The sequence below is a fragment of the Neospora caninum genome, chromosome VI (assembly GCF_000208865.1).
Source record: "Neospora caninum Liverpool complete genome, chromosome VI".
NCBI lineage: Eukaryota > Apicomplexa > Conoidasida > Eucoccidiorida > Sarcocystidae > Neospora > Neospora caninum.
Window position 1 is genome coordinate 348,961 of NC_018392.1, and position 17,376 is coordinate 366,336.

The 17,376-nt window shown below is 57.5% G+C and overlaps 1 protein-coding gene across 1 annotated transcript; it reads left to right on the forward strand.

The window, feature by feature from the left end:
* Window positions 1-48: 48 nt before the first annotated feature.
* NCLIV_015820 (Large protein with 8 or more transmembrane domains within NH2 region, related) lies at window positions 49-11,891 on the forward strand (the record flags this gene model as incomplete). Its single annotated transcript, XM_003881774.1, has 9 exons — window positions 49-4,641; window positions 5,072-5,449; window positions 6,288-6,443; window positions 7,005-7,102; window positions 7,612-7,756; window positions 8,125-9,491; window positions 10,141-10,336; window positions 11,131-11,249; window positions 11,714-11,891. 9 exons carry the CDS (start codon window positions 49-51, stop codon window positions 11,889-11,891), a joined length of 7,230 nt encoding a protein of 2,409 aa, XP_003881823.1.
* Between the last annotated feature and the right edge of the window lie 5,485 nt (window positions 11,892-17,376).

The window sequence follows — 17,376 nt, forward strand, 5'->3', positions numbered from 1 at the left end:
CCGTGCGTCGTTTTTCCTTGTCGACTCGTGCGCATTTCTCCCGGGAAAATGGGGCTGCAAGTGGAGACGCCGTCCTTTCTGCTCCGGCAGATTTTTCGTTTGGTTTTGGACTGCACCGTGGTGGCGGGCTTCATCGGCTGCATGGTGTACATCGCCACCTTTGGGAACACGTGGACGACCGTGTCGATGCGTTTCGTGCCGTCTCTCCTCGGATGGGCATTCTTCCTTTCCTCGGTCTTTGTCTTTGAGCCGCTCTACCAGCTCTACGTGGGAATTACCACCGGACAGTGGCCGACGTGGGCGGCGCGGTCCACCCTCGAACCTCGCGTCCACGGACAGTTCAAGCTGGAAGAAGAGCAGGCAGAGAAGGCGCGCGAGGAGGGCGTCGAGCAACCCGACGCGCGAAAGATCTTGTTGCTGACGAAGAAGAAGGCGCTGCGTTTCAACCGGCTCGTGACGGACTTCAAGATGCGCCGAAAACTGAAGTTTCGCCAGGGCCTGATTAAAGCGTCGATGGCGCGTCTGCTATATTGGCACCACCTTCTCCGGCACTCCATTCACCGCGTCTGCAGCAGGCCGTCCTTTGCGCTGGCGACGGTCGTGTGGAATTTCGCCTGGTCCGTCTCCTGGTGCTTGACTCTCCAGCGGTGGCGACGAGACGGCTTCGACGAGCTGTGGGACTTTCGCCTCATCCAGGGCTCGGACTACGCGACGCAGGAGTTCTTCCTGTCGGCGGCCACGCTCGAGTTCTTGATGATTTTCCTCCAGCAGACGGAAGTGATGCAAATGTTGCTCTGGCCCTCGTTCTGGGTCGAGCTCTTCACGCTGCCGCCTCTCACGGTTCTCTTTTACTTTGTGTTCGAGCGTATGTTCTCCAGCCACTACATCGCAGCCGAGCTCCTGCTTCTCACCGGCTGGCTGCGCTGGATCAAGACCTTCGTCATGACCCGGTTCATCAGTGCCTCGGTCGTCTGGGGCAACGCGACCAAGGGCCACGTGGTCCAGCTGGTGCTCGGGATCGTTTTCCTGCTCACTGCGTTTGCCTCTGCCATGTTCACTTCCGACGGAATCAATCCGGAAAGCGTCGGCGACTTGGACCGCAACCTGTACACCGTGAAAGAGTTCTTCAACTTTTGGTACTTTGGAGTGGTCACCATGTCCACCGTCGGCTACGGAGACATCTCGCCGCGCACGGTTATGGGCCAGTGTTTTTGCATCACGTTCATCGTCACGGCTCTGATTTGGTTGCCCAGCGAGTTCGGGCGGCTCATCGAGTCGCTGACCTCGCGGCGAAAAGTCTGGGGGCGCTTGCCGTTGAGGATCGATCACACCGCCTTCGTCGTGCTCCTCGGAGATGTCGAGCCCGCCCAGCTGTCCACCTTCTTGCAGGAAGTCCGGCTTCGGCGAGCTGTACCCCCCAAGGTCGTGGTGCTGAGCAGACACCCGTTCGAGGACTATCGGAACCAGATGGAGGAGGCTCAGAGCGGCCAGGTGCGGCTCTGTCTCGTCACCGGCGAAGCAGGAATCGGCGGCGATCCCTCCGACCTTCTCTTGGTCCAGCCGAACCATTCCCAGGGCGTCTTCGTGCTCTCCTCCCCGTCGGCGCTGTCGGCCTACTACGACCGCCAGACGTTGACGCGGCTGCTCAGTCTGATGCGCCTCCAAATCGACCCCGCCCACATCGCCGTCCAGCTGTGCACGAACGTGTGCGCCAACATCATCGCCTCCATGGGCTGTCTCAACTACTCGATTCTGAGCGACTTGAAGATGGGCTTGATCGCGAAGGCCCTCTGCGGCCACTCGGGCATCATTCCGCTCATCTGCAACCTCTCTGGAAGTACCTATCCAGACGTGCCGATCGGACAGCTCGCCAGGCAGTTCCCGCCGGAGACCCTGCCCGGCCTCTGCGAATATGTGAAAGGTGCAATGCACTCCCTCTACGCGTTTCGCGTCCCGCCCTGCATGTTTGGCGTCCCCTTTGAAGAGGTTTGTCTCGGGCTGTACTACTGCGCAAACATCATCTGCGTGGGGATCGAACGCGACGCACAGCCAAAACCGTCGACGGCGCATGACCCTGCGCGTGGCTGCGGCAAAGTCGCCTGCTGCTCAAGCCTCGGGAGGCGGTACAGGCGGCTGGTCGAGGGACGGCCCGCGGGCAAGCAGGCCGCAGGCCGTCGCCACGCTGCGTCCACCAGCTTCTTCTCGCCAGTGAACAGTTCGATGCAGCTCTGCTCCTCTTCCGACTCCTCAGATTCCGAAGCTTCGTCGCCTCGCTCCCGGGAAGACGCACGGTGGACCGTGGCGCGAGGTTCGCATCCCGACGCGGCCGGTGAGCCGGACGGAGCCCGCCACGTCAGTTTTTTCCCGTCGCTCGAGGCGCGACCCGCGTCGCCTTCACGCGCCGCGCCGAACTTGCGACCGCGCAAGCGAGCCGGCGGGAACGGCGCGGAGTCCGGCAGCAGCGAGTGGAGACAGCGCCAGGTCGCCGCGAGCTCGTCTCCGGAGCACACGGCGAAGAGGACCTCTGGCCAGGCGAGCCAAACATCTCTACGGGGCAAGACCGGCGAGGGAGGTCCGGGCGCCGCGTCGCAGCTCTGTCCCTCGTTGTCTTGCCGTTCTTCCGTCGTCTCTCCGCAAGAAGAGCGTCGTGGCAAGCAGCCGCCCAAGGGTGGAGGCAAACCGAAGGCCTCCCGTCTTCCCTATTTCCAGACTCCGAATCAAAAAATTTCCTTCTGGGTCAACCCCGCAGGCACGCACTACCACCTAAGAGAGGGCGACAAGTGCGTCATCATTGCTCCGTCCGTCGGCGCTGCCGAGTTCCTCGAGTCCGCCACAGTCGTCCCTTGGTCGAGCGTCTTCTCCTCGCCTCTCGGGCGGTTCGTGGACCTCCTCGCGACTCAGCCGGCGCGCGCAGCTGCGCAGGCAGCGGAGCAAGCGGTCGCGTTGGCGGCGGACGCGAAGGAGGTGGTGCATGTGGCGATCACGGCGACGAAGGACGCCGTCGGGAACGTGGTGAAAGCCGGGTCTGACGAAGAGAGCTCCGCGGCCTCGAGCGTGCACAACGCGTCCGCAAAGACGTCAAGCGGGGAGGCTGGTGGGAACCGGCGGTCACCTGTTTTATCGCCGAAGAAGCGAAGAGAACACCCAGAGCCTCGAGGCGACCTTGTGGAAGGCGCGAAACCGAAGGCCGCAGGCGCCACGGCGGAAGGCGCTGCTGCGAAGGCAGGCGTCGGCGGCAACTCGGCGGCCGGACAAGAAGGGAAGAGGGGAAAGGGGGTTTTGGAACACATGACAGGAACAATCACGCCCAAAGAGCAACCGGAGACCACGCGCCCGGGCGAGGGTGCGGGCCGCATCGAAGGGCGCACGGACGACGGCGAACTGAGCAACGGCGAGGCGACAGCGGCGGGAGCGGACGGTCGGCGCGGCGGACAGTCCCTTGACATGGACGACGGGGAATCCGCCACAGAGGAGACGCTTCCGAATCTCCGAGACCCAGGAAGGGCGGTGAGCGGACAGAGCGAGGAAGACCATCGGAGGTCCCGGAACGGCGAGCGAGAGCACCCCGAGACCGCATGCGAAGACAGGCTGGAACCCCGTGGGCGGCCCAAGCAGTTTTCTTTTTCTTCGCACCCGGCGACGGCTCCTCTCCGCTCGTCTTCGACTGAGTGGTGTGAGGAGCCCGCGCCGGTCGGCTCGTCTGCCGCCTTCTCTGGCAGTTCGCCGGGTTTCCGCCGCGGGGAGTCGAGAACGTCTCTCTCGACCTCTGCAGCGCGTGCTTCAGGTGACGCAGACCTCGGCGCTCTGTGGCACTCTTCTCGGGGACAAGAAAACCACGTGCTCACTGCCGATCAGCCCCCTTCCACGACTTTTGCCTCTTTCCCAACCGAGACGGAGACGGACGACGCGTTTTTCTCAGAGGTTCCTTACTCTTCCCCAACTCCTTCTCGTGGGACGCCCCGCGAGACAACGTCTGAGCCGCACCCCCTGCCCGCTTCTTCGCATCCATTTCTGGCTACGTCGCCTCAGCATCACTCGCCTTCTGCCTCGCGTGCGGCTCTTCCGCCTGTCGGTTCTCCGTCCAGTCCGGATCACGCGAACCCAACGCGTCACTGCCTCGCCCCGCCGCCTGCTGCTTTGACCTCTTCTGCCCAAGGGACGTCTCCAGAGTCTTCACCATCGGCTCTGGGCGGCGCACTCGCGCCTCGGCTGCTCCCTCTCCATCTAACGCAGCCTGCGTTTCCCGCTGACGGCGACACGGAACCCGCGAACTTGGAGAAACGGGCGTCGTCTCTTGGCACGTTCAGTTCCAGCCAGGACCCGTCGGGTTCGCCGCTCTACGAAGATTCTGGATATGCCACCCTCACTCCGCGCCGTGGGAGGAGCGTCCATGAGCGACCTTTGGTGGCAGATCGCGCTGGAGCAGAGAGAGATCGTGACACGCAGAGCCTGCAAAGTCCAAAAAGCTGGGCGAGCTTGCCAGTGGCCATCCCCACGCCTCTGGAGCTCAGAGAGGGAAGAACAGCCGAGATCAGTCCGTCGGCAGCTGCCGGTGCTTCCAACGTCTTCAAGAGGCTGTTTAGCACTCCCACGGCGCTGGAAGTTGATCGGCTTCCAGTCCACGTCTGGGCTGGTGGAGGGGTAGGCCCTATGCGACCTAGTGCACAAGGCAACAAGGGCGGAAACGGCTGTTCGGGAAAACGCGTCTCTCCCAGCTTACGGCGGCTACACTCGAAGGCAACCACGTATCAGAGAGCTGAAGCCGCGTACTCATTTGTTCTCGCTCCCCTCTCCCCCTCTCGCCTATCCCTATATACGGTTGGATACATCTTCCCGTCTGTAGGCGCGTGCACGTGCAAGCATATATCCACAGAACGAATGGTGCATGTCTCCCTCGCGGCGGCCGTGTGTATCGGAGCATCTCTGTATCGAGGACCAAACTTCGTACACAGCCACGCTTGCGTAGTCGTAGTTCTCTACAGAGGGAAAGGGACAGAGGTACAGATAAAACCCTATGGAGTCATAATCACTATGGTGTCAGGTTCTCTGAGTTCTTGTTTGCTTTTCCCAGGATGAAGAAGCGACCGTCCCTGTGGTTCACGTCGGCGCTCAAGACGACTTTGATAAGGACCTAGATTCGCAGTCTGTCGGGTGCATCGCGACGGAGCGTGCAGAAGAGCCTGTCTATCTTCCTGGAGAGACAGAGGGCCCGGAAGGCAGCAAGCGCAGTTCAGACGCAGAGAAGAGAGACAAGTGTCGAGAGAGTGGCCGAAAGGACCCGGCAGGTGGGGTCACCTGGCGAGATGCGCGAGACGTCCCAGGGGACAAAGCGGCAAGCGACCCAAGACGGGGACGGGCCACAGAGAGCAGGTATTCGAGCGACTACGACGACTCGTCCACCGATGGGTCTGATCTGCTGGCGGAGCCCCAGCTGTCGTGTTCCGACCAGGTAAAGAAACCGAGAGCCGGAGACATCTCGATTTGCAGAAACGAGTGCTGTGTTTAGGGCGACTCATATGTTGATGTGCATCCTCACCCACATGCCTACTAGATTTCGATCTAACAGGGGACAGACGACAGAGGGACGACGGAGGATCTCCGTTTTCTGCCACCACGTCACCTACTGTCCCAACGGCAAAAACTGTGAGAATCGCCGGACGGGTTGCCAAAACAACCTCTGTGTATATGCTGATGTGAAGATTTGTTTTTGATAATCACCCCTTGAAGCGGGGTAAAGAATGGGGTGACAGCGCAGTGACTCCACCTGTCTCGCGCAAGACCCGAACTAGCTGTCGAAGTTTTGGTCCAAATGGTCGCGTTTTCTGGCTTCTCCACAATAGTTTCCTGTAGCGAGCCCCAGCTTCTTACTCAGAGCTACCCTGGGAAGAGGTATGCACTGAGAATCCCTCACGGTTCACTCGCGATGACCGCTGCGCTTCATCGAGGATCTACTTCCCCCCCAGGCTGCTGGTGTCGGTCGTGGAGCTTCCGGAGTCCCGGTCGGCGATGTGTCTTGTCTCTTTGCCAGATTGGCGCTATGCTTATACTAAACAACAGTGTTAATGACTACAGATTCCAAGCAAACATGAAGACCGGTAGGATTTTTTCTGTCTTTCTGGAGGACCTGCGACGCCTCCGTCTGTCTTTTTCTGCTGCGCTTCGCCGGTCGTGGCGTCAGGCGAAGATTGACGGCGCTGACCGTTGTGGTTCTTCCCCCAGATCCCACTGCTGACTCAGAGCTGTGCGAGAGTCCTCTCTCTTCTGTGCGTCTGTGCACTGATCTTCAGATCTTTGCGTCGAGCTACCAGGAAGGCCGCCGGCTCATCTTCTCTCACCCGGACCTCCCGCTTATGCTCATTTGCGGATGGCCCAAGTATCTCGGAGGCCTTCTGATGAAGATTAAAGCCATCGGCGGGTGGAATGTCGTCATCCTCACGGCAGAGGTAATTCGACGCTCCTCGCCCACGTTACCCTGTTGCAGTGGCAAACTGGTTTTACCCCCGCGCGCATGCGTGAGGAAGGGCGAGAGAAGAGAAAAACCGCCTACTCGGTGGTAGCCGTCTCTCCTCGCGCTGTCGTCTCTCCCCCCCCTCTGCCACGGTCTTTGTCCCTCCCTGTCGCTCCCTCTCCTTCGCCTTTTCTTCGCGCGTCGCCCCTCCTCGCTGCTGTCTTGCCCGTTTTCTCTGTTCTTTCCGTGCTAGCGAAGACGCTCTGTGAAGCTCGCCCCCAGAGGCTCGTCTTCCGCTGTCACTGTTTAACTTCGCCCTGCTCTCTCTGGGAGTCTCTGTTTGCTGTCAGCCGCGTTGTCGCTCCGTTCCTTCGTCGCCCTCAGCGGCTGTTTTCTGTCTTCGTTCCGCAACGCTCGGCGATTTCTCTTCGCCGTTTCGCTCCCTTGTTCGGCATTCCTTTCGCGTTCTTTTTTCCCCCCGGTAACCCGCGATCACGCGTCAGCTGGCACGCGTCGCCCTCATGCTCTGCTCACGATTTCGGGTCTTCCCTCTCAGGCACCGCCGCCGTGGGGGGACTTGCGGTACGTGTTCCCGTTTCGAAGGTTCACAGCCATCGTTCGAGCCCGGCCTCTTTCCGAGGTCAATCTGGTCAGGTGAGGAGAGAAGCTGCGTGGATGTGTAGATGTGCTGAGAAAAAAAGGGGGCTGCGCGTGTGCGACGCATCGCCCTTAATTCGTCCGCAGCGTTTCAAGCGACCGATGGTCTCAAGTCTGAAAAGACAGGGGTAATGTGCGTACAGCCGCGTGCTGGCTCCCTCCGTGGCAAAAGATGTTTCTTTCACGTATACTCAGGAGACGCACACCGGACTTCGCAGACAAAAAAGCTCCTGTGCCCCATCGGGGGGGGGGGGGGGGGCAGTGGAGCGGCTGTCGGCCCTCATTTGGTTTGCTCCGCATTTAACTTCCGCATTTTGTGTGTTGGTTGTGGCCAGTCCCGCCGATGGAGACTGGGAAACATGCGCTCTGGCCTTGAAGGTGTGTCTTTCCGCCGCCATTGCCCGTCTGTGTCGCTGTAAACGCGTCTCCGTTTCTCCGTGGTCTGCTCCTCTGCCTGGTTCCCTACGTTTGAGCCTCGGTTTCCCCTCCCGTCTCACTTTTGTCAGGGCAGGCGTTCTGGATGCGAAGCGGTTCTTTATTTTCCCTCTCGGACTCGACAACACAGTCGCAGCGAGTGGCGAATCGATTGTGCAGCAGGATGATCGCAACGTCATTCTCGTGTACCTTCAAATCAAGAATCTGCTTCTTCAGGTGAGACAGGAGTGGACTCGGGAGCGAAGCCGCCGAGTCACACAGGGGCGGGGCGCTGGGCGGTTCTTCTTGTGCTAGGGCAATGTAGAGGACCGCTGGCGTCACCGTGAGCGCAATCGGGAAAGCACGAGTGAGACGTTTTCTGACGTGTCACAGCTGGATCGAATGCAAGCTTATTCTGCGCCTCAGATTGACATTTTCAGGTGCCTCCGCTTTTCAGAGGGACCTGCTGGCTGCTTCGAACTTCACGCCGCACAAGCTGTCAAGGTGTGTGCCGTCGTCACGTGTGGCCGACTCGGTGTCTTCTGTGCGACGCTGCCAGCGAACCCATCTTTCCTTCTGCGTGTGTCTCTCTGGCCTCTGCTCAGAAAGCGGACATGCTTTTACGCCTTCGCGCGACGATGCCTCAGCGTCAGCAGTCTACCGGGTGGAGAGAGCCGCGAGACCAGTCCACTGGAAAGGCCAGTGCGCTCGCTCGAGCTCTTTCCAGGTCCTCGTCGCACACTTTGCGGTCGCATTTTCGTGCGTTTCCGTCGGCTCGGAGTTCTGCTTCGCCCTGTCCGACAGGGAGCGGCGGACGTTCATTTCCGCAGCCCCTTCATCAGAACCAAGCCGTCCACCAGCAATCTTTTTCTTTCTTTGGCGAGGAGGGAGGAGACGAAGAGAGAGGCGAGGCGGCAGCGCACGAAGAGGTTCGATTTCCACCTCAGGCGCGTGCGTCTCGCAGTCAGGACGGCCTGGGGCAAGATGCACGGCAGGGTTTGCATGGCCCCCACGTGGTTCGTCCTAGCGATACTTCTGGTAGGTCTGTTCACAACGGGACAGGCGCCGGGGCTAACAGCGGAACGCCCCTTTTCCACGCTTCGCCGCAGCACGCTGCTTCTTCTCCGGGGCTAACCACGAAGGAAGACGGACTGCGGCCGGCAAGTCTGTACCTCCACGGAGAGACTCGCCAGAGCTCTCTTCCCCTGTGTGGCGAAGGCAACGCGAAAGGTGCGCGGGCCGCAGGCCGGGAAGGAAACAGCGGACGGCGAGGCTCGGAATCTTTGTCGTCCTGGATCCCCAGTGATCGTGAATCCGTGGCGAATCCGCAGCTGGGACCCGGTCTCAATCGATGCGGGGTGCTCCACTGTCGCATGCACTCTTCTGAAGGGAGGGGAGGGGTCGCACCGAGAGGCCTTTTCGAGGACCATGGCCCAAGGATTCGCTTACCTCGCTCCTGTCCAGAAGCAAGAAGGGGCAAGGAACAAGACGCGGAAGTTAGGAGAGGACACGACGGCGTCCGCCACCAGATAGAGAGGGTAAAAGCAAACGCTGTGTGGAGGGAAACGGCGGAGAATCTTGATTCGGTTTCTTCTGATTTGCCTTTCGCAAGTTTCAGTTCGGAGGAACTCATGAAAATCGCGTCGGAGGCGTCCCTGCAGACGGACCCATCTCCCTCTTGTCTTGACACGGAATTCTCGCCTCACGAATTTTTCCACGGAAACCTCGAACTGGGTCACGAATTCCTGAGTGAAAACGTGGGAGGCCAGGAGGCCGCAGCACCGGTTTCGGAAAGAGAGGCGAGAGATGGCGCCTCTGCTGGCGCTTCGTCGTCTCCCAAGCCGCCGGGAGTCGCGTCTCCTCCATCAGCTTCACCTGCTGTCTCGAGCACTTGCTCCGGAAAGATCTCTACGCGTGTTCATCTCTCCATGGCGAAAGACACAGAGACACCAAACCACCCTCCGGGTCCTGGGTGGGTGGAGACGCGGAGCTGTGGAGTGACAGAACGGCAAACTCGAGAGGGAATCGAGGGACAGGGAAGAGCCGCCGTTGGGAAATTTGCGAATCATGTCTGTTCGGACATCCCGGATACGGCCCAAAGGGGTGCCCGGGGGGGGGTCGCCGAGCCGAGGAGCTCGCCTTCAGCAAACGAGGCCAACGAACGGGACGAAGGAAAAGGGCGACACGGCAATTGTGCAGATGCAGCTGCAGCACGGAGCGTGAGGCGTCAAGGCGCGCCGCTGTCGATGCCGCAGCGCGCAAGAAGAAACGCCTTGCAAAGCCTAGAGGCCAAAGAAGAAGAAGCGCTCATGCTCGAGTTGCATGATCAAAACAACTGGAGATTTGTAAACGACGATGAATGGTACGGCCCGTTTGAGAGAGAGAGACAAACGGAGGGGAGAAGGGAAAAGAGCGGAAATAGGCAACACGTGCATCCCCCAGTAGAAGGGAGACAGCAGAGAAGCGATTCTCGTCTGAAGAACACGGCGAAAGCAACTGCAGACGTGGTGTCGGCGGCCCCAGGCGCGACTCGGTGTTGTCGGTATTTTGGTCTCCACAGAAAACGTTCGTTCCCCGCGTCATTTCAGGATCGACACTCTATGCCGTGTGTTTGTGCTCAGGATTGAGCGGAACGTGAAGGACTACCCTTGCTACAGTTCAGCCACTTACCTGCTCTCTCCCGAATACATCAGTGGAAACCTCTTTGCTGATAGAATGAATTTCGGTTTCCTTACGCAACATCCTGCGATTTCCCCTTACTCCATCACGCCTCAATTCCTTTCGGAGCTCATTGGATACGCCTTCACGGGCAAGTGGGTACGTGTCACTGTTTTGGGAGGCGCCCACAGAAAACAACACGGAACGAGAACTTCATTTTCCTTGCAGTTGCTTGATGGACGAAGCGGGGCGACGCACGGTGGGGGGTGTATCTAGCAGACACGCGTGTGTTTGCATGTATATACGCCGGCACAGACCTACGTATTTGTGAGAACTAGAAACAAGTCGTCAAAGCGGAGAGGGAAGCGAAAGGGTTTAGAACATGCAAAGACGGTCCATCCTTCTGCTGGGTGGATCTTGCAACCTGGATCAATCGCTCTCCATGAGAGAAAAAGATTTCTGCCAGAGTCTTCATTTTACGTCTGGTAGCTGTGTACATCTGTGTGTTCACACATCTGTTTCGAGTGTGTGCCAATGGATACGTGGACGGATAAAAAAGGCAGAAAGAAAGAGAACGCTTGAGATGTGATCTCGAGACATCGGCGCAGGTATAAAGACAAGGTCACTTAAGGACGTATGGTCCGTTTGTATATATATATATATATATATATATATATACGTACGGCTACAATAAAACGAAAGGGTTATAAATCCGTAGAATTTTAAAATGTGGGGGGCTACATTTCTTTGAGCGATCGCCCTGTTTTCGAAGCATCCTTCGGTGGATAGTAAGACAATGGACACACAGAAAGGAACTGTGAAAAGTCTTACACACGTGGGAACGATTGATTCCTCGTGTTTTCCTCATTCGGTGCCTCCCCTGGGGTTCGCCAGCTGTTTCCCATTGTCATCGGCAGAACGAAAAAATTTGTGTTTCCCTTGTTCTTCAATAGCCGGGTATTCAGCTGGAGTCGATTCCCCCCTCGTCTCTGGAAGATGGCCTCACCTTCGGAGATTTGTTCCGTACCCTGCTTCTCGACAACAAGAAGATCGCCGTTGGACTGTACCGGAGGTGAGACCAGATTTACCGGTGGCCATTCTCTTACCGTCCGTTTCGTTTCTGTCTCGTACAGGAGATGAAGAATAATTATCCATGCAGTATTGCGTCGAGTAAAGCCGCTGCAGTTGTGCTCGGTTCCTTCCTGGACGACATCCATTTTCCGTGTGTTTCTCCCTTTCGAGTGTTTAGCTTTCCCGTCGAAGCAGCTTTGCGTTCTCCCGCCTGTAACTCCTCGCGTCGTTGCTTCTCCACTTCCCACGGCGCATTTCTTTTTTTTTCTGCATATGTTGCGCGACCAGTGGCACTAGTTTGTATATGGGTAGCAGTGACATATCCCCGCCTCTGCCTTATTCTCCGCACGTCATTCTCTGTCATCCTTCCATCTTCATCTCGTGCCCATCTGCGTGCCTTGTCCTGTTCATTCCCCACCCCTGTGACCTTCCGTCTCTTTGTCCTGTCCGGTCGTCCTCTTGCAGTGGTATAGGCGCACTCAAGAGCTACGTTTATACATGCCCGTCTCGACAGTGCCTTCTGCAGCCGACAGACCGGGTGTTTGTTATCCCTGTTGGCTTCCCGCGGCCTCCGTTGTCTCCAGAAAAGGTGATAAAGAGAGTTAATGCGTACCTGGCAACGACGCTAGCCGGGGGCTCATAGATAGGTTCGTCTTTCATCTCGCAGGTCACACTAACGCTTTGTCCCCCCCTCCCCCCCCCCCCCCCGCGCGCGCGCGCAAGAATGAGAAAAAAATGGGCCCAACACGCCAACACAGCAAGAGACGAATCCACAAAGAAAAGCTGCTAACGAGCATGACCAGGTCCTTGCCAGCCTCTCCGACGGCGGCGCCTCGTCCCCCTCCATGCTGTGACAGTCTTGTATCCACGTGTGTCCCGTGTGCCTGTGTCCCCCGAGCGCCACAGTTATCTCAGAGGACAAGCGTTTGAATCTCCCTGTGTCCATGCGCAGTGGTGCGTCTTTCTCTTTTCCTGGGAAAAGGGCGACGGCAGGCGGTGTGTATCTCGGATGTCCTGGAGGGGGGCAAATCGTCACGCAGACGCGGCTGCGTTGCTACTGTGCAGCGGTGGTGTCATGATGGTATCAGAGTGTGCTTTTGGGTGAACCCGCATTGTTCGTAAACTGGCCATCTCTCTTCTCTAAACCATAGCTCCGGCCCCCGCAGCAACCCAGATGCAGTTGCTCAGGGTCGCTGGCTTCTTCGGAAAGGCAGGCAGGAGTATAACTTGTTTCCAGAAGAGGATAAATGCTCCTCGTGTGCCTGTGGCATGCCCAACAAATTGCGCTGCCGAGAGACCACATTTTTGGTATTCGCGTCATGGTAGTCCTAGCGTAATTTTGCTTGTGTAACGTTTCACTTATTATCCGGAGCCGGACTATTTCGACTAAACCTCTCAGCGAAGATATCCCCTCTGCGCCAAATAGATCCTCGGTAGAAGGCTGTACACTTCGAGAGGCGCCTGTGGCAATGCTGGCTCTTCAGAACTTTTGACAGAAGTCTACCGAGGCTCCCTTCCTGAGAAACGGTGTGGCGGCGTTCCCTCTAGAATGTCCGAGCCAGCAGTGTCTCGCGATCCCTTCAGATACTTAAGCGCACACCAAGCTCACAAGGGTTTCCTTCTCGCCTAAGAGCGTCCCATTACAGCAGCTAAATTGCTACATCGTACAAAGAATGTGCGGGAAAACTCGGGCACACGCCCAAGGTTTCCCAAAGTGGTCGGCAGCGGAAAACAGTTCCACGCCACGAACCTCGATAACATCGACGAAAAAACTGTTTGTACGTGCCCCCACTATAGTGACAGTGGACGGACGGAAACAGCTTTACATCACAAGAGTCAATGACGGAAAGGGTTCTGTCTGGTCATCGTTGGCGCCACGAGAATCGCTTGGCGGGCGACGTTTCCGTAATACGACCCAGGTATTGGGGCGTGTTCCTTTTATTGACATTCAGTCGCGTTTATGTTGGGCCATGGCGGCCATGGCGGCAACAACAATCGAAGAGCTTCGAGTGAAAGGAAAAGAAAAGTTGCCTTTATTTCCGACACAGGGTACATGCCGGTAGTTACCGAAGGTCACCTAACGGATGCAGGAGTTCGTCTGCCTCGGTTTCTGGCCTCTCCCGTTTCTCCGCACTGCCACGGACTAGGTAGTTGTGCACCGTCAGCATTCCTCGTAGGAAGAGAACAACGAACCTACAGCCTCGACTACACCTTCAAAGCGAAGACTGTCTGCCTCGGTTTTTTTGCACCGTCAGCAAATACCCCCGATGTAACAACGAGGGGGAGTAAACTGAAAAAACAGTATCAGTGGTTCCGTCAAGCCCAATGGCTTCATGCTGGTTGACGTCTCACGGCGACGATGGACGCCCGGAGACAAGGAACTACGAACTGTGCCGATGTATTTACGTAGATCCGTCCTCCTTTTTATCTGGCGACCTAGGAACTAGGAGGAAAGGAACCAGATCCGCTGACTGGTGGGGGTGAGGGAGGGAACAACCGCCTTCTGAACAACTGGTGCTCTGGGCTCCCAGGCGGGGAATCCGGACCACTCGGGCCAGACACGGTTTGTGAAGCACTTTGTGATTCCGAGGCGGGGCCAAGAAGGGGTCGTCGAATTGCGTTTGCCAGTGAAACGGAACCCATGGTGCCAATCACCAGTGTCCGCCCCCGGTGTGTGAGAGGTGGGAAATGGGTCGGTTGGGGAGGCACCAAAACTGTTGCTCCCGCAGGGGCGAAGATCAGGCGGCGTGACACTCTTGCGGTCTGTGGGGGCTGGGGATCAGGGCCAGATTGAGAGAAAATTCCGTCACGTTGCCGCTCAGCAGGCGCAAGACTCCGAGTCGTCGCTGTGGTTGCCCCAACCCAACGCGTGACACCAGCACCAGGGCCACTCAAAGCCCCCGCGTCAGCATGAGAGGATGAGCGTAGAAATGCACTCGACCCGCCAGGCACGTTACTCTGTGGCGTTCTCTGGGGTGGATTACTTCCTCCCTCCGACCCGCCAGTTCCGCTGATAAAGGACATAAATTCGGACTCAAGCGGGAGAAAACCGGGCTGCGGTAAATTCAGCGGCTTTAGCAGGGACGCGGTGGTTGGAGAGAAAGGCGGGGGGGGACTTGAAGCGGATCTGTGTGGGTCCGGTAAATTACCCATCGGCATCAAGCTAGAGGTCTGAAGTTGTGGCGACGAGAGTGGAACCTGTGGACTCCGCTGGGCCAGAGGATCGGTTCCGACGCCTGACGGTCCCCCAACAACGGAAGCCGTAGAGCTCGAGGGAAAGAAAAATTGAGAGTCATATCCAACCGGGGTCAGTAGCTGCGGCTTTAGTCCTCCTTCGCCACCTACACCTGGTGGCCCTGACGTACCTGTTGGGAAAGGAAAACGGGATGGTCCAGCCTCCGTTAGTGGGAAAGGAAAACGGGATGGTCCAGCCTGCGGCGGGGTCGTGTATGACGAGCTCGAAGAGCCGACGTGTGGCCATGGTTCTTTTGTTTTTGGTACGGGAAGTGAGGAAGGACCCGCATGGCGTCGCTTCCTGCTTTCTGTCCTCTCAGGCGGGGGAGGGCGAAGAGGTGTCTCTCTCGGACGCGTACGGGCGGCTGATGACGAAGGGGAATTCTGTCCTTTCTTCGTCCCCGATCCCGCACTCGCAAACGCCGGCCATGGCTTTGATCTAATGGCGTTGACGATGACAGCAATCAGCACTAAACTACAGATGATGAGTCGCATCCCTGTGTGGTGGTCGCAGGGCTTCATTATCCAAGCCGAAAGGTAGTAATCCTAGTCGCGTCTCGGTGGTCAGCTTTCAGCGCCGCTATCTGCGCTCTCTCTTCCAGACCTCCTAGGACTCTGCCCAGGATGCCAGAGTCTTCTCTACCGTTATACGGTTCTCACTTGATACTGCGAACATGAACAGTGTACACATCCAGTGCGAAAGTAGAGCAGATGAAAGGGGGCGCGGCAGCTCACTTATGATGTTGGCCCTTCCTCTGTCGAATGACAAAAAAGACGGCGCTGTCTCGTCTCACCAACACCTCGCCGTCCGCGTTTTACATGCGTACGACTTTCTTCAACCGATTCATGCGATTAACTTTTTGAACATAAGAACTGGGTCTAAAACATCCTACTGACTTTGAGTCGCGGGGGCGCCACAGCGACGCGTCCTCCGCAGGACCAATGGTGCGCAGTTCCAGCATTTACAGTTACAGTGATCTCCTTCCGCCGAGTCCCGGCATCTGTTGCTCGTGAGTCCTACGAGGTGTGGGGTCAACCCGCCCGCCGCCGTGCCCTCACACCCAACGTGTAAAGACACCTTCCCCACACATTCTCGGGGCACCCGTAACTGAGGGGAGTTCTTGCCTTTGTTTGACGGATGGTTCACCTTCGTCATATCTATGCACTGTATAAAAAAGTGTTCAAATGAAAAATGCGACGCTCGCTAGCCACAACCGCGCGCAGCTTAGGGGCCGCTGTCAGTCTGTGTGCCAATCAGAGGAAAAACGAGTGGACAAACGGTGCCGAAGGGAGAGGTTGGTCGAGTCACATGTGCTGTTTGGACGATAAGTGTGACAAGCGATCAAGAAAGACAGGCGAAGACGGGAGGCAAAGAGTGTAATCTCCGTGCATTCAAACGAAGCCTGCAGCGAGAGCGCTCTGGAGAGGATGCCTTAAACCTAGCCGCCTCGGCTGCGTTTGTGTCTGGTGGCAGTGAGTCCAACAAACCTATACCGTGCTACGAAACGTTCCATAGCCCCGCTTCGTTCGCAATGCGCTCGTCTCCCTGACGCTGTGCATACAAGCTGGACAGTCTTTGAGAAATACAGCTGCTCTCGATAACTCGCCAGCCAGCCAAAGCAAAACACCACATGAAAGGATGCAACGCGGACCCATTCCTCACAGAGTGATCGGGCGGTGCACGACGTTGTATCGACGCGACACACGACCGTCACCGAGCTGGACTGTGTCCCCGCAGGACCATTGTTTTTCATTCCCGGACTTCGGGTGTGATGTGACACATCGACGCGGAGTGCTATTTTGAACTGATTATTAGCACAGATTCTCTGTACACGCGAAGAAAAAGAACTGTGGTTTCGAACTCGGTAAGTTGGACTCATGCCTACAGGTTGTGGTGACACATCTCCACCACGCACTTCAAATGGGTCCGCGTCTCAAATCCGTTCTGCCCCAGTAGTTTACGGGGGTACCTCGTCCGTTCATTTCGGTGCAGGCAGGCGCCTGTCATACGGGGTTTTCGGTTACACGCGCACTATAGTCGTCCGTAGCATCGCTGTGGCACGTGGGTTTGCGCGGCACATCTCACTGAGCCGTCCCACATTTCTGTTGTGTAACGAGCACCAGATTCACAGCTCTCGAATACTGAAGAACGCTGCTTCAATGGGATTGTGACACGACGCTACGCAGGCGGCGTAAGGGTTCTGACGTGTTCCGATTCCGGGTGGTCCAAGCCGATGAGTTTTCGAGGGGCGTTCAACGGAAGGTCCATTCAAATTAGCAACAAAGTGCCTTAGCAGGTATTGAGCTGTACATCGCGTTCACTCTTTTACACGGTCGAATTTGCCATGCGGCGTCGCGTTACACTGGATTCTCATGCTCCGACTGTCGGCAAAAACACGACCGATTCTGAATGATTTAGTGAACGTCCCCCCACGGGACCTGGAGAACGCCCCGCTTTTCCCTTCCGGCAGCGGTGACGGCGCAGGCAGCATATGACTGGGGTGACTGCTTAATTTTGACCCCCCACGATGCCACAAAGGCTTGAGAGGCGGCTCAGCCTTCGAGTTGGAGGTTCTTTCTCCAGTCTGCGGTACAAAGGTAAGGACTGGAATCGGCACCGGACACAGTTAATGCCACGTTCCTGTGGCCATTTGAGGGAAAACGGACGAGTAGAGCCGTCGCGCGTGTGCACTGCGACGCGCTTCGATACAGAGCTGCATTCGGGGTGGCGATGTTGTCGCGCCCTGTTGGTTCCAATCACGTGCACGCTCCGTCGTCGTCTGGTACACCACCTCGTGGCGATATGCCAAAAAAACCGCTGCGGTGCCAACCGGCGAACTCGCCCCAATGCTACATGCGACTGCACTGCTTCACCTACTGCAGTACGTCGTGCT